A 14745-nucleotide genomic window follows, 5' to 3' on the forward strand; every position below is an offset into this window, starting at 1 on the left:
GAATGAGATATTATCCGGCGCGGAGTCATGTAAATAAAATTTCCATTGGTCAGGATTGTTCGTGAGGGTCGGGGTAGGTTTAAAAACCAATTAAATCGTTCAAAGTTTTGAATTGTTAACAATGATATATCAGATCGAATTATTTGGAACGATTTATAAATCCAAATTACAACCATTTGTAATCGGTTGACGTGTGAGCACGATTGTGTATTAATTAGGCGGGCATCAACTAAAGACAAATGAAATCGTCCAGCAGATACAGAAAACAAAACCCCTTGGCATTTTAGTTCTTCCAGTTAACTTTCCAGACTGCATATTGTAATAAATTAATGATTTTGTTTGTTAATAATAATTCAACATCAATTATAAATTAACAACGAATGTACACTCTAGTACGTTAGTACACAATCTTGTTGCGATGACACCCCCCCCCCCCCCCCCCGAACCGGTCATGATACCTCCTTCTAAATCAGGATTACACACATGCTTGCATGTGGAAGAAGACAAGCTGGAACTTAACTGTTACATGAACAATAGGTTACCGATATCATCTCTTTGGAAATGTATTTGTCCTTAGTAAGAACGTGTAGAAAGTGATACATGTAATTGTGAAAACCATAGAGGAATGCATGTATGATCTGAGCATAATAACTGCTTGATATAATCCCAGTGGGCATTTCAACGTTGAAACAACGTTGTTTCAACGTCAGGCATCAACGTTGAATCAACGTTAAAAAAGGTTGCGTATGAAATTTGAGGCAACGTTGAAAATGTAACGTTATTTCAACGTCAAAATTCAACGTTGAATCAACGTAGAAATCGTGTTGAAATCTGGTTGAAAATATGTAGATATGACGATCAAAATAATTTAAAATTAAATGATTTTTTCGTAAAATGCTGCATATAAACATATTTTTATTATGTTGTGCTGAATTATGTGTTTTGACACTTTATTAAAAAAAAAAGATGAAATCCAAATGTAAAAAGTCGCCCTTTATTTATATCCTTGTAGTATTAAAGTGCATCCTTCGCTAAACAACTTGTGTATAAATCCCTCGTTTAAAAGTTGAACTTGGCATTTCAAAATGTTTTAAATAAGGCTGTAGGGAAATGAACACAAAGAAACCACGTACATTCCGCCAAATGGCAGCCATGTTTGTTTTCCATGAAATGAAACAAAGGATGTCAACACCAAAACGTAGAATCCACAATAGTCAGTTCACCATTTGCATTCAGCAGACTGTTATAAATAAGTCCCAAGATACTCCGATGTAAAATATGAAATAGTCACAATAGTTTAAAAGCTAAAAATCCCGGCATTTTACTGTACATAAATTCCGTGTTAACTGCACGAGGTGTACCTAAGAACTGACTTTCTTTGTTCACCAATAGCGTCTTTGGTGGTCAAGCTTACATAGAACAGCCTGGTAAATTGCATAACTCCCAAGGTCAGCAGTGCTTGCAGTAGTGATAGGTCTGCATCCCCTTGCCACTGACCTAATTACAATGCAATTAGCCACTTGCTGTATTCACAGCTCAATTTCAAATAACTTGTATAAAACAATCTTTCTTTTAAAAAATGCAATGTGAAATAATTATTTAACATTTCATCAAAAGAAATTGATATTTAACTATGATAATACAACAATATAATAATTTTCCTCGAAATAATATATATAAAAATGTATTAAACTAAAATCAATATTTGTGAAAACACATTATTTAATGCTTCTCCTAGTAAGTAACTCCTAACGTTAAATTTGAAAAAGAAATAAGGAAGTTTCAAATTTGAAAACGTGTTCTGTTTTATTTATTAAAACGATGTGTCAACGTAGAAAAGTGGTTGATGTCTTAAACGTTAAAAATTAGATGGGCCTTCAACGTGGAATCAACGTTGAGTTATTGTTTGGGTTTCAACGTTGAAACTCAAAGTTAATTCAACGTTGAATAATGGTTGATCAACGTTGCAACTTGATTTCAACCATATTTCAACGTTGAAACAACGTTGCGTGCCCACTGGGATATTTTTTTTCTAACATGCTTTAAGTCTATGATAATAAGAAAATAAATGCTTAACTTCATATCGGAAAATTTAGGCACGTTGAATAGGGGGAAGGGGGGGGGGCAGGGGGGCATGCCCCCTCCCCACTTTTTCTCGCAGCAACTAATTTTTTAAAATTTACATATAAAAATTGAATTATCATGGAGTTGCCCCCCCCCCCCCCTCACTATTTTGGAAGTATGTAAAAAGTATGAAAATCATGAAATTATGATTGAATTTGACGTTTTTTATTGAGCCCCCCCCCCCCCCCCCCCGGATTAGATTGTGGTGATTTAGGAAAATTCAAAATTTCTTTTTATTTCCTTGTCAAGATTTGTTGGATGAGTTTGCCCCCCCCCCTCCCCCCCCCTTACAACACTTTTTCAAAAATGATGCTATGTGCCTGGAAATTACTCATTTTCTTTATTCCCCTTTGTAACAAACAAAACAAATCAACAAACAAAATTGATCCATGTAAATATAATTACATGTATCAAAATAAACCTCAAAAACAAACTACACATTCATCCTTCACCCACAATATTTCCTTTTTGATATTTGTCATCGTTGTAGACCCGTGTAACAATCTATTAAGTAGAAGCTTGCACGACGAAGAACCCCTTGCTGATCTACGTTTTCATTAACGCATATAAGGAAAAAATATATTTTAATTTATTCTTGAAAATTTCATTTGATGTAAAAAAAAAGAGAAGAAATTAGTTCTCCTTCACTCTTTATGCCTATTTGTTAGCGGTTAATCTAAGTCCATTTTGTATATCCTTTTGTAATTTAAAAAAATGCGATGTAAATCTTTTTTCCATGCAATATTTCGGATAAAGCAATGATGAGTTGTTTCTTGAAATTTTATTAGACTATGAAATTGTAAAATGCTTATATTGAAAATTGTGCCCGATTTCCTTCTTTTTTAAAGGTAAAACTTTATTCATTAAAAAAAATGATTCTTTGAGACAAAACAAATTGATATAATCAATAAGAGTTTGACAATCTCTGACTGCAGGTCTGTAGCTCTTAGTCTAAAAAAGAATCGGATGGAAGACTTAGGACCCATCACGTCCATCCGAATTTTTTGAATATTGCCATCTTTCGTACACGGGCGCAAAACTCACCGAGACTAAATGGTTCGTTAATTTCGTTTTAACTGCTTTCAAAGCAGTTTTGTTTTAACTGCTTTAAAATGTAATATTGGCATTCCGATAATTTTGAAAATGAATAATTAAATAAATATTGTTAAAATTACAGTAAAAATACCGGCATCGGTCTTCTCCATGCGCGGATCTAGAAGGGAAGAGGAAGGGGAAGGGTTCTACCCCCCACCCCCTCCCCCCCCCCCCCCCCCCCGGGCAAAATGTCTTTCAATTACGTGTACATTATAAACATACCAAAAATATGCCTCGGACATCCCATGGCAAACTCAAATAACCGTCAGACCCTCACCCCCCAACCTGGAAAAATTTTCTGATCCGCGCATGCTCCCCCTCGACAAAGAAAATTATTCTTCAAAACCCCCTGTAAAATTTCCAGGATCTTCGCATATATACTAAAAGATTCATTGGCGCTTGCGTTCGGAAAAAATGCGTGTAAAATGTTTGCTAATGGTCTTTTTACCTTCACACCGGGCATAACCACAGTCCCACTCTGTGAATAAAATGTGGCGAATCAAACAATAGACAACGTGTTAAGATCTATATGTGCTTATAAACATGTAGTATAATACTTTGTTTCTTTTACTGAGTGTTTTAACATCTAATATTGTACCATTGTCAGCTATCAACTTTTTGTATTACGTCACAAGTATGACGCAGCTACGACGGAAGACCTAATCGTTGCTTGCAACGAGTTCGTCTCTAGTTCTTCATACATTTCTTCATCATACAACTTGGCAAAGAAACAGTAATCAATGTTTAGAATCTAACAAGAACTATATTTTAGCGGAATATTGGCGTAGAAAAAAATAAAGTATCGCAATTTAGAATCGCTGTAGATTAATGAGTCTGTTTTAGAATTTTTAAAATAATAACATTAATGTTGGAATTTTTAACTAATGTGACCTAATGAAATGATAATTGGGTTTCAGAATCTGTTTTTGAAGTAAGATTAGCCTATCAATTTACTTTTATATAATGATCAAATCTATGATACAGCCCTTTGGACCTAATTGGATTTAATCTTGCACCGATTAGTGATTTCATATTCCTTGAAAAATTCAACAACCAGGTGTTTTATAGGAGGAGTAGAGATCTAGGCTTGCTAGAATAGTATCAATCTCAGAACAAAACACAAGTTCCTAGCATTTTTAAAAGTTTGAAATAATGCATGACATTGAAATATGAAACTTAATATGGACTGAGTTCAATTAAATTTTGAAAAATTTAAAAGATCTAATGTTACAAAGCTCGGAATTAACCTCTAGTCTTTCTAAGCCTTTTTCCTAATGTATGGTTTTTATTTAGAAAAGAAAATGAGTCGAGGTGTGAGTTAAGTGATTTGAAAATTTGACGATGACGAGGCCAAATTTGACATCATAGTAATATCACAACGCACTTTTGACTTTTGTTTTATAGGCAATGCAGAAGTTAATCCAGAATTGCAAGAGTTTCCGTGTAATGTTGAAAATAATGAAGGAAAAGAAGGAGCGAAAGTAAATTCAGGTGAGGAGTGTTATTTGGTAAAGATACTAGATTTTAGAAGATCTATTGTTTTATTATCTTTCGTAGAGCGTTAGCGCAACTAAAAAAAAAAAGTGTTGTATGACTAGATAACATACCCATTTAAAAAGAGGTAAAAATTATAATAATCATAATAACATTAAAAAGGACAGTTTTAGGGTCTTCCATTTCAAACGGAAGACCCTCTTGTTATTCTACGGTTTCTTTTTCTTTATCTAAGGGTCTTCCGTTTTCGATTTAGTGGAGGCTTTTTTCTCAAAAACTATTCAACCGATTTAGTTAAAAAAATTTGTCAGACTTCTAAAGCATCAATGTTACCACAGATTATAAAAACTGCAAATGGTGACGTCACTTCCGGTTACAGATATTGACGATTTTATAATTTTTTTAAGGGTCATTTTGTCCACGCATCTCCTCCTACACTAAAAGCTCAAAATTTTGAGGGATTGTAGATGAATGTCTGCATATCTCCCTCCATGCTTCCAATTGTGAGAAATGCTGAAGGCCAAGAAGCTTGCCTGACCCTGAAAATAAGCACCAAATTTTTTCACAAAATTTCCGCACATTTTCTATAACATCTGTTGACGTATAAACATTTTGTTTAAACCTGTACTGCAAAAGTTGTTTCAATTTTCTCAGGCTTTCATTATATATCAAAAACTTGGGACTGACCTCTCAAATTAGGGGCCAAGTGGGCTCTAAATTCTTTTTGCAATAACTTTTAACTAAATAATAATTTATTATCAATTATAGAAGCAAAAATGTTTATTGTACAGCTGTTATACAGTACCATACCTTAGTCATATGTTACATAATTAGAAGTTTCAAGGGGCGAGAAGTCCAAAACTCTGATCCTGAATATCTAGAAAACGGAAATATTTTGAAAAGCATTGTAGAACAAACATTACTTAGAACTAGAGCAGAGAAGGTTTTCCGTTGTTGCTGCAAGTTGAACATTATGATTTGGAATCAAACAATTAAAATGACTAATGACTAAATATTCACTTCTGCTTTTGTTATAAAAAGGTGTTGTGATTGAAAGCCTGTGTAAAGACAGAAGAAAATGTTTTATGAAAACTATTTGTCGAACACAGTTTGTGTAATTGTTTTGAAAACTCTTTAAGGCTCCGTCACACCAAGTTGCGTTCCCAGGGCGTGTTCACGGCGTTGTAAAATTCATGGAATCGCCGTAGGATCGCAAGGAAAGTTAAGAAAAAATATACAATCTTATTTAAGAATTTTAAAAGTGAAAATGTCACGGCATCCTGATGGCGACTGAGGCGTTCTTACAGAGCTCCCAAATACGTTTCCACAGAGTTCTACTTGACTGGCGATTGACTGCCCTCTCGTTGGGTATCTGCCGAGCGTTCATGACGTGCTGGGAGTTTTTACCGCGCGTCCACAGCGTGCTCTGCGCGCTTATTGCCTGCGCATGCGCTGTTGGAGACTTTACGGCGCTGTCATGGCGACTTTACTCCACTTCTACGGCGTGTTTATTAGAACGCAGAGCCACGGCGCGTACTTTATGCATGTTCAAAGTGAGCGCCGTCGCATGGCATTCTAAAATGTTCTAGGCTAGGATATCCCACCGCGGCGAACGAAGATGCCGTTGCGTTGTTACGGCGCTGTAGAAGACTCTAGTTCGTTTACCCTCATGATGGCGTTTTACATTATTCAATTACGCAGCGGGATCGCCGTGAGGACGCAGCTCCAGTGTGACAGGGGTTTAAACAATGAGAAGTTTAATGGCGCGTTAAATTTTTCAGGGTAGCATGGATTGTTATATACATGTACTCATGATTCATGTAAGGAAATGCACGTAAAAACGTGCATTAAAATCACGTAACTTCTGTAATTAAATCTTTCTAATTTTTTGAAGACTATGTGCAAGTTTGAAATTGTTGCGTGCTGTCAAAATTTGGTAAATAGCCAAAATTGATGGCATCTTTGAAAACTTATTCAGGGCTGATATTATTTAATAATACGAGTAGACTTGAACATTCAAAATGATAATCAGCTATCAAAGATCATAGGCAGAATTTAAGCATAAGTGAGCGTCTAAATTTTACTCCTGATATACAGACACAGCTATGTAACGTAAAATTTAATAACATTATTTACAGAAATGAATATTACTTCTCTCGACCATGCAATAATATTCAAATCCCTATTTTAAAGTAAGTTTTTTTTCTCCTTTATCGGATAAAAGTATTTCTCTCGGAGAAAGTTTACATATGTATTTTAAAAAAAAAACCTGGAGAAACTTCAATAAAAATAAGTGAAAAATTATGGTGTTAGTGTTTTTATTTTCAGTTAATTTAATTAAATTTGACAAAGGGGCATATTCGGTCGGATTTTTGGGGTAACATGTACATAAAGTAAATTTGATGCAAGTTCCATGTTTGTTTTTTGTGGGTTTTTTGTGTTTTTTTTTTTTTTTTTTGCTTTTCTCTGTTTTGTCATAAAGATATATCAAAAAACTACGTACAGGTCACAAGCAATATTTGCCTTCTCTATTTATCTTGTATTTTAATAGATTGGGTATTCATTGTTGACCTAAAATTGGTATTCCACTGGTTGTAGCTAACCTTGTAAGTAAAATAAGTTGCATGACATCCTCATACCACACAACTTCAATAAAACGTTTTTTTTTAAAATCAATTTTCATATAATTAGCAATTAAGAAAATCCCCAAGAACACATGTCCATCTCACTGAAGTGTAACTTTGAGAAGCGCATATATATTATTCTGTTCATAACTATTTATAATAGAAATTTAGCGTGTTCAACATGTTAATTTATTATAGCCACGTTCTGAGATTACGATCTCGCACCTTTAATGTGAAAATGAAAGTCTTGATATTTCATAATTGACCACTTTGAAGAAAGCACCCTTCGAACTGTTGATTAATTACATAACAATTGATGATCTGCAGCCATAAATAACCTGGGGCTATATATGATCTGAGCTGTGTGCGCTGAAGCGACACAAGATTTTCGGTAGCACGTGGCGATTGAATTTACGCAAGAAAGACAGTTGAAATTTACAAAGACTGACCGAATAAAAAAACGGGTGGGAAAGAGAAACACGCTCAGGAGAAAATGTTACAAATAAGAAGAAGTCACTATCAAATGATTTTCGACAGATCTGCAATTTAAAAAAAAGGGCACTTGGCAGCGGGGCGATGGAAGGGCAACACGGAAATAAGTTCGTTTTCACAATGAAACAAACGACCATGTAGAAACACTACAGAAGTTATTAATATGTGACCGACAGAATCTAAAAAAAAACTTGTTTCAAAACTCATGTGAATATTCTTTAAAATAATCGCCGAATGCCTAAATTCAGGGCATTCTTTTATCGTGTCAGCACCTACCGCAAACATGGAACTTTGATCATAATTTGATTTGATTTTTTAAATTACCTTGTACGCTGTCGTATAAATCGATGCTAAATCAACTGTACGAGTAAAATAAATTTATCTGTTCATCTGAAACCAATATAATGGTTACAAACATAATAAAAATAGATGCGTTCGTTCAAAATACCAACCATTTCTAAAAAAAATTTGGTTTAAACACAGAAGACTTAAAAAGTTTTAATGCGTGTTTTTATGATATATATTTACTGAAATGCATGAAAACTTTCTGCACTATTTTCTTATGCGCAGACTCAATTCATGTGATCTACGCATGCCTTCCGGTTTGAGGCTTTGGCTGACAGTAAAATAATAGATGGGGTCACGTGATACCGTCTAAAAACGAAAACCGATGTGCACAACTACAATGTCTCTGTTATTCAAATTCGTTGGATTCCCATTCCCTGCTATCATAGTCTGGGCGCCTTTTTTCTGGAAACCAAAGGCCCTAATTTTTTTAAAGGAATGTAACTAGTTAAGGGAAAGGGAATTCTAAATTCTATGAATCGCTTGAGATAGTGTGTTTTAAAGTCTATTAGTCCTAAAAATGTAAGCAAAAACCGTTCGGAAATGAGCAAGATATGAAGCCTCAAAGTTCACGTCTAGGAAGAGAAAAAACCAAGAACAATAAAAGAAAGGTCTTCCGTTGGAACGGACGACCTTACATATTCTTAACCAGCACAATAAAAGAAAGGCCTTCCGTTGGAATGAACGACCTTAAATATTCTTAACCAGTACAATAATAGAAATATATTTCGTTGAAACGGAAGACATTAATGATTTCGAAAAAAAAAGAGAACTTTTTAAGGTGAACCTTACGCTGAAATCTGTTTAAAAATCGGAAGATGCAGTACAGAGATATTAAGGATTTGAAAATTGATTTTTCCGTAAATTTTGATTCCGCATTATGTATTAGGAAAATAATGTTATATTCAAAGTTTAATTAACTCGTACCTAAAATAATTCGAGAATTGTTAAATCGTTCTTAAACACATTCGGATTCCTGTTTGTAAGTTGTTCTTGAAATCAGCAAGATTTGTGGTAAATCGGACTCAATATTATTCGGAGTTTGTTAACTCTTACGAAGAATTATTCGATTTTTTAGTGACGTGTTTATTGGTTAAATAAGAAGACCCACTCGTTGCTCTGCAACGAGCATTGCTCTAGTTTTACTCTATGATCATGAGTTCTTCCGTTTGATCGTTCCGGTACAGAGGCAAAAACTTTGTTAAAACGAGATTCTAAAAAAACTGTGAGCGAAAAACCTGTATATGTGAATGGGTTTAAACGATTTTGTTTGATTTGTCCTAACTTCCTGTCACAGGAAGTATTTCCATACTTGGAACGAATATTTCAATATAAAACATCACACATGTCACATTTGAAATGTTTCATAAACAATTTTGAGATTTATGAAACTGTTAGGATAAAGACAGAACACTTTTATCAATGAAAGACAATAGTTTGAAGATGGGTTTAGAAAGGTGTAATTTACTGCCGGTTTTCACCGAAAGGGTTAAACCAATCATATTCTTATTCAATTTAACTTTTTAGGGAAAATGTTATTTTGAGTTTTTTTAAGTTTCCGTTGTACAGTTATTATGCGTTGCCATTGTGCGTTAATGCTGTCATAATAAAACGAAGCGTTATAAGGAATATCATGAAAGAAAAAATCAAATTCGTATGCTGTTGCAAAAATGTACAAAGATTTATGCTATCCCCGGGATATTGATCCTATGTTTTTAATTAATCAATCTTAATAATCTACGTAATTTGTAATACTTCAAGTAATAATTAATAATTAATTGCAAGTTTTTATATAGCGCTTTTAAAATTGGCGAACCATTTCTTAAAGCGCTTTACAATTATTACCCCAGCAGACCTTAAAGCATTCCAGAGCCTTCTCAGTGCGGCAGCCGTTAAGGCGCTCAAACACTCACATTCCGACAATATCTTTCACTGTCTATAGCCAGGTACCCATTTTTACACTTGGGTGGAGTGAGGAAATACATGTAAAGTGTCTTTCCCAAGGACACAACGTCGCCTTGCCGCGGCCAGGATTCGAACCCACAACCTTTCGGTCATGAGTCCTGCACCTTAACCACTCAGCTACCGCCAGTATTAACCAAAAAAAAATATAATTTTATTTAGACAAAATCTAAAAAAAAAAAATACCATTAATTGCGTTAAAACTAATCACATAATGAAATGTTACATAAAATTAATAAAAAAGAAAATGCATTTTTTTTACAATCATTGCAGTCTTGTTTTAAAAAGGGGCATCGATCGGATTTTTGTATAAAATTGAAAATGTAAAAAATTCTGAGTAATTGCTATAAAATATTTAAGATCAGTAAAGAAACAAAACCATTTTACAAGTAGGCCTAAGCAATTTTGACTTCTTGCTTAATTTTTATATATCTCTACTTTTAATAGTATTAATTTAATATGTTTAGTCATAATAAGTTGGAAATTAAGATTTTCTAATTATTCTTGCATTTCATTAATTAGTTTTAATTTCTTGATGACATATGATTGTAAAGCAGTCGTTAATTTGAGTGACAGCTGTTTCCATAGGTTTTAAAATTATATATATATATATATATATATATATATATATATATATATATATATATATATATATATATATATATATATATATATATGTGTGTGTGTGTGTGTGTGTGTGTGTGTATTATGCTTTCATTTTATTATTTTTTAAACTCATATTATTAAGTTCTGGAAAGATAACAATAAGATATTTTTATTTTAAAAAAATACAATGCTACACTTAGTTACTTGTAGTTTACTATACATGTTTCATCATATCTTAATATCCTCATATAAAGATTACAGTCACCTTTTATTCAATTTTTATAATTATTTACAAGTCATTTGAGAATGTTGCTATGTTTAGTTATTGATTCCTAATAAAAATATCGCTCACTTGATGCATTTTAGAACCTTTGATTTGATAAAGTAGGGTTTTTTGGTATTGTAATGCATGGTCAATTCTTAAATAATATGAGGGTTTCATAGTATAATTTCTAAAGAGTTTCCCAATTAAACATTTCGAAACAAAATGATAATTTTTTTTTTAAATAAGCCTCTTGTTGTCATAATGTTTATCATTTAAACCTTTAACATTCGATGAAAACTCGCTTTCCTAGACAATGTTTTTTATGTTACAGATGTTACAATTGAAAATTTAAGAACCCTGTATTATACTTCTTTCACAGATATATATTACTGCTGTCAAAATGATGATGGAGATGAGCCGTTCGAAATGTTTTGTAGAAAATTCCTGTCGGAATTTTCAGTAAAACATCTTAAAGATCAACAAAACACTCCAAGACGACTACTCTTGGTAGTGAATTTGCCAATCGATAACAGGCAAAATACCATAGACGTCATTTCGGGTTTCATAACGTGTATCAAGAGAAAATATAAATTATGTGGTAATTATATTGGTTTACTTTTAGATAATTGATAGTACATGTGAAATATGATGAAATTCTGCGTATATTTTTTAAATAGTCGGTTTTGAAGATGAAACTAGATTTTTAAAAAAATGAAAATTATAACAGTTTTTTGTGAGTATTATTAGAGAAATTCCAGTAGAACCATTTTTACACCTAACGATTTAAAATTAAGGAGTTGCCTTTTTTGATTTATCTTTAAATATAACTGTGTGAGAGATTAATAGAATCATTCATTATTACGAGTGTGGGATAGTTAAATTCGAACGTTGCTTTGCCGAGTCCTAGACCGTGAATCTTGGCCCCGAGGTGGAATTTCACAATCCCACACGGGTATATAATGAATGATTATTTTTCTTGCATTATAGTACCTTAAAAAATGATGTTTGACAACTTTCTGTTATGACGTTCAAAAGATTACTTTTGAGGTTTATCCCCCCGCGTGCTTCAAATAGTGCAAGTCATATGAAAGCATACGACAGTTTTTTTTTTCAATTAAAATATGAAACATTGTAATAAATTAAGCAACACAATTACTTAATGGATTATCTCAATGCACCATTTTGCATTTCCTTACAGCAGACAACGTTTGTTTATGTTTTAAAACGGCGTAGTAATGCACAGTGTAAGACAGAAAAATCTCACACTGCTGTCTCATTCCTGACAAACCGATCTCACACCGGTGATAATGCGAGAAAAATATTGAAACAGTACACAAAACTAAAAGCATTCCTGATAATAGAGCTAGGCAATGGGAGTTAAAATGGTGTTTATAAACAAATTACGTTTAATACATGTATACATCAGAAGTGTTTTAGCATGTTTTACATAATTTAGATGAGATTTTGCTATTTCAAGGATATATCACAGAATTAAGGGGCATGGTCACGATTTTGGTCAAAATTTATTATTTCCTGTTCTAATTTTACACAATGATCCAGCATGGAATTTTTAAAAGTCGACCAAAATCTGAGTGTCAGTAGCTAAGAACTGTTTAAATCGGAAAAGCACATATATTTATATCAGCTTGTAGAAGAGCTTTTACTGTTACATGTATATTGAAAAAAAAGTGACCATGCTCCTTTAACACATATGTAATCAATATTTATATAAGGTAACAGAAAAGAACAAGTCGGCAAATTTTTTTTAGAAAAAAAGGCGGACTTGGAATTGCAAATCGAAATGTAAAAATTAGGTTTCTTATCGATTGACTGTAGGTACACTTACATTTGCATTTATCTTTCAAAATGTAGTACTTTTGAAACATGCAAAAACAATTATCTTTCTATTTTCTTTTAGATTATCTAAAGATATGTCTCATTCAAATTTCTTTTGATGGAAACTGCAGTTGGAATCCTCCTAATCGGATGAATAAAACCATTGTCGAAGCCCTGGAGAAAAAAGTCAACCTTAATTTGGATCCATTTATTGACATTATTTTCTCCGATGACTATCATTTTACTAGATGTGATATCAATGAATATGCTGCCAAAAACATACAATCGTACATGTCCAAAACAAACCTTGAGAAATAAACACAAAAAATCAAATAAAATCAATAAAAGAAACTGTATTTCAAACATTCTTTTAATTGTGTGAGAAAAAATTTGTAATTCGGTACTTAAACTCATTAAGACTAAATGCTAAAATTCATAAAGAAATCAAAGACCACTTGAAAAAATCGAAATTTGAACATCATGTGCATGTATATTTTTAAAAAAGTGGTCGTGAGATTTCTTAAAATAGCCGCTTATTTTGGCTTTGTAGCATAGGTGGCAAGGGACAGTTTTTTTTAAAAATATACAATTCAATGTAGCAAGGGGATATGTGCTTTCAGAATTCAGTAACTAGAATTGCCTTAGTTTCTATTCAGCACAAATTACTTTACTTACTCCCTTTGATGCCAATCACTAATTTCTGTAGAAAATTTCTAGTCAAAACCTGTACAATGTTCTACATGCTGGTTTTTGCGATTTTGACCCTTTTTTTCTTGCTTCGCCCATTTTTCATAATTTTTTCAGCTTTTTATACCTCCCAAAGCTAAATCCCTGCAAAGAGTTTACATTCGTTACCGTGTGCATGTTGCACCATCACATGTAAAAAATTTATCAGTGTTTAACAATGTTCAATGCAACTACTTTTTGCGTTATTTTACATCCTTTCTGTAAATTCAATTTCACTGTGTAAAGTCAACACAATTAATTTATTAAAATAAACACTGAAATCACAAATCTAAATTCTATAGTGGCTTAATCGTCCTAAACATGCAAATTTGTTTTCCTTGAATCTTCAACTATATTTGATGCAATGAAGCCAACTGTTGACTTTTACAGTGTTCTGTTTCCAATTTAGATAAAAACATATCATTTTAATTATGTCTTAGGATTTTCAATAATGTACTAAATCATGGAATAGAATGCATTATATGTATTTTTTTCTATTGTATCGTTTCATGCTTTTTAATTCTCTAGAGTCTGCCAATACTACTTGTTAAGTGATAAAAACTATGTTGATTGATATGTACAATTACATGTAATGACTAAAAATGTTGATTTATAAATTGAAGTTTACTTGTGATACTTTAAAAGTGTGTACATGTCTGTATATTGCAAATTATATTATCTTAAGCAGAAACTTAATGAATTAAAGTGATCTTTCTTCTGCCAATTTTTTTTTTCGAATTCGAATTCATTTCTCCAACCATCGAGTCTTAACTTTTCCTATTTTCCCCGCAAAAATAGCAGTGTGTTTATACATGTAGAAAGAAAACTCGAAACACTCCACAAATAGTTGGATACATTTCATTGTACATGTAAAGTTTTACATTCTTTAAGGACGTTGCTTACTCAGGGTTTGAGTTCTCAATTTCGGATTGTTAAAAAGTTCAATGTCATGAGTAAAATTTGTTCTAAACACTAAAATTATTTATGAAATGAATTATTATTTAAAAAACCATTCGATATGTTTACTATATTATAGAATTAGGCTCAAACAAAATTGGACTTATAGCAAAACAGAGGAAATTTGGACTAAAATTTTCAGATTTTGTCTTTCACTGAAATAATTTTGGTAGTACTGTAATATTCAAAGTTAAGATTTAATTTGTTAGTCAACATAAT

General features: G+C 32.6%; 1 protein-coding gene across 1 annotated transcript in view; it reads left to right on the top strand.

Annotated features, from left to right (window-relative positions):
* LOC128169908 (uncharacterized) overlaps positions 1-14287 on the top strand; it is a 319330-nt gene extending 305043 nt beyond the window's left edge. Inside the window, exons 8-10 of the mRNA XM_052835942.1 lie at positions 4624-4710; positions 11387-11605; positions 12926-14287. Coding sequence (XP_052691902.1) covers positions 4624-4710; positions 11387-11605; positions 12926-13161 — 542 coding nt within the window. The 3' untranslated portion in view covers positions 13162-14287. The remainder of the gene's footprint in view (positions 1-4623; positions 4711-11386; positions 11606-12925) is intronic.
* Positions 14288-14745: the final 458 nt, after the last annotated feature.

This window comes from Crassostrea angulata, unplaced genomic scaffold, assembly GCF_025612915.1.
Source record: "Crassostrea angulata isolate pt1a10 unplaced genomic scaffold, ASM2561291v2 HiC_scaffold_257, whole genome shotgun sequence".
Lineage (NCBI taxonomy): Eukaryota > Metazoa > Mollusca > Bivalvia > Ostreida > Ostreidae > Magallana > Magallana angulata.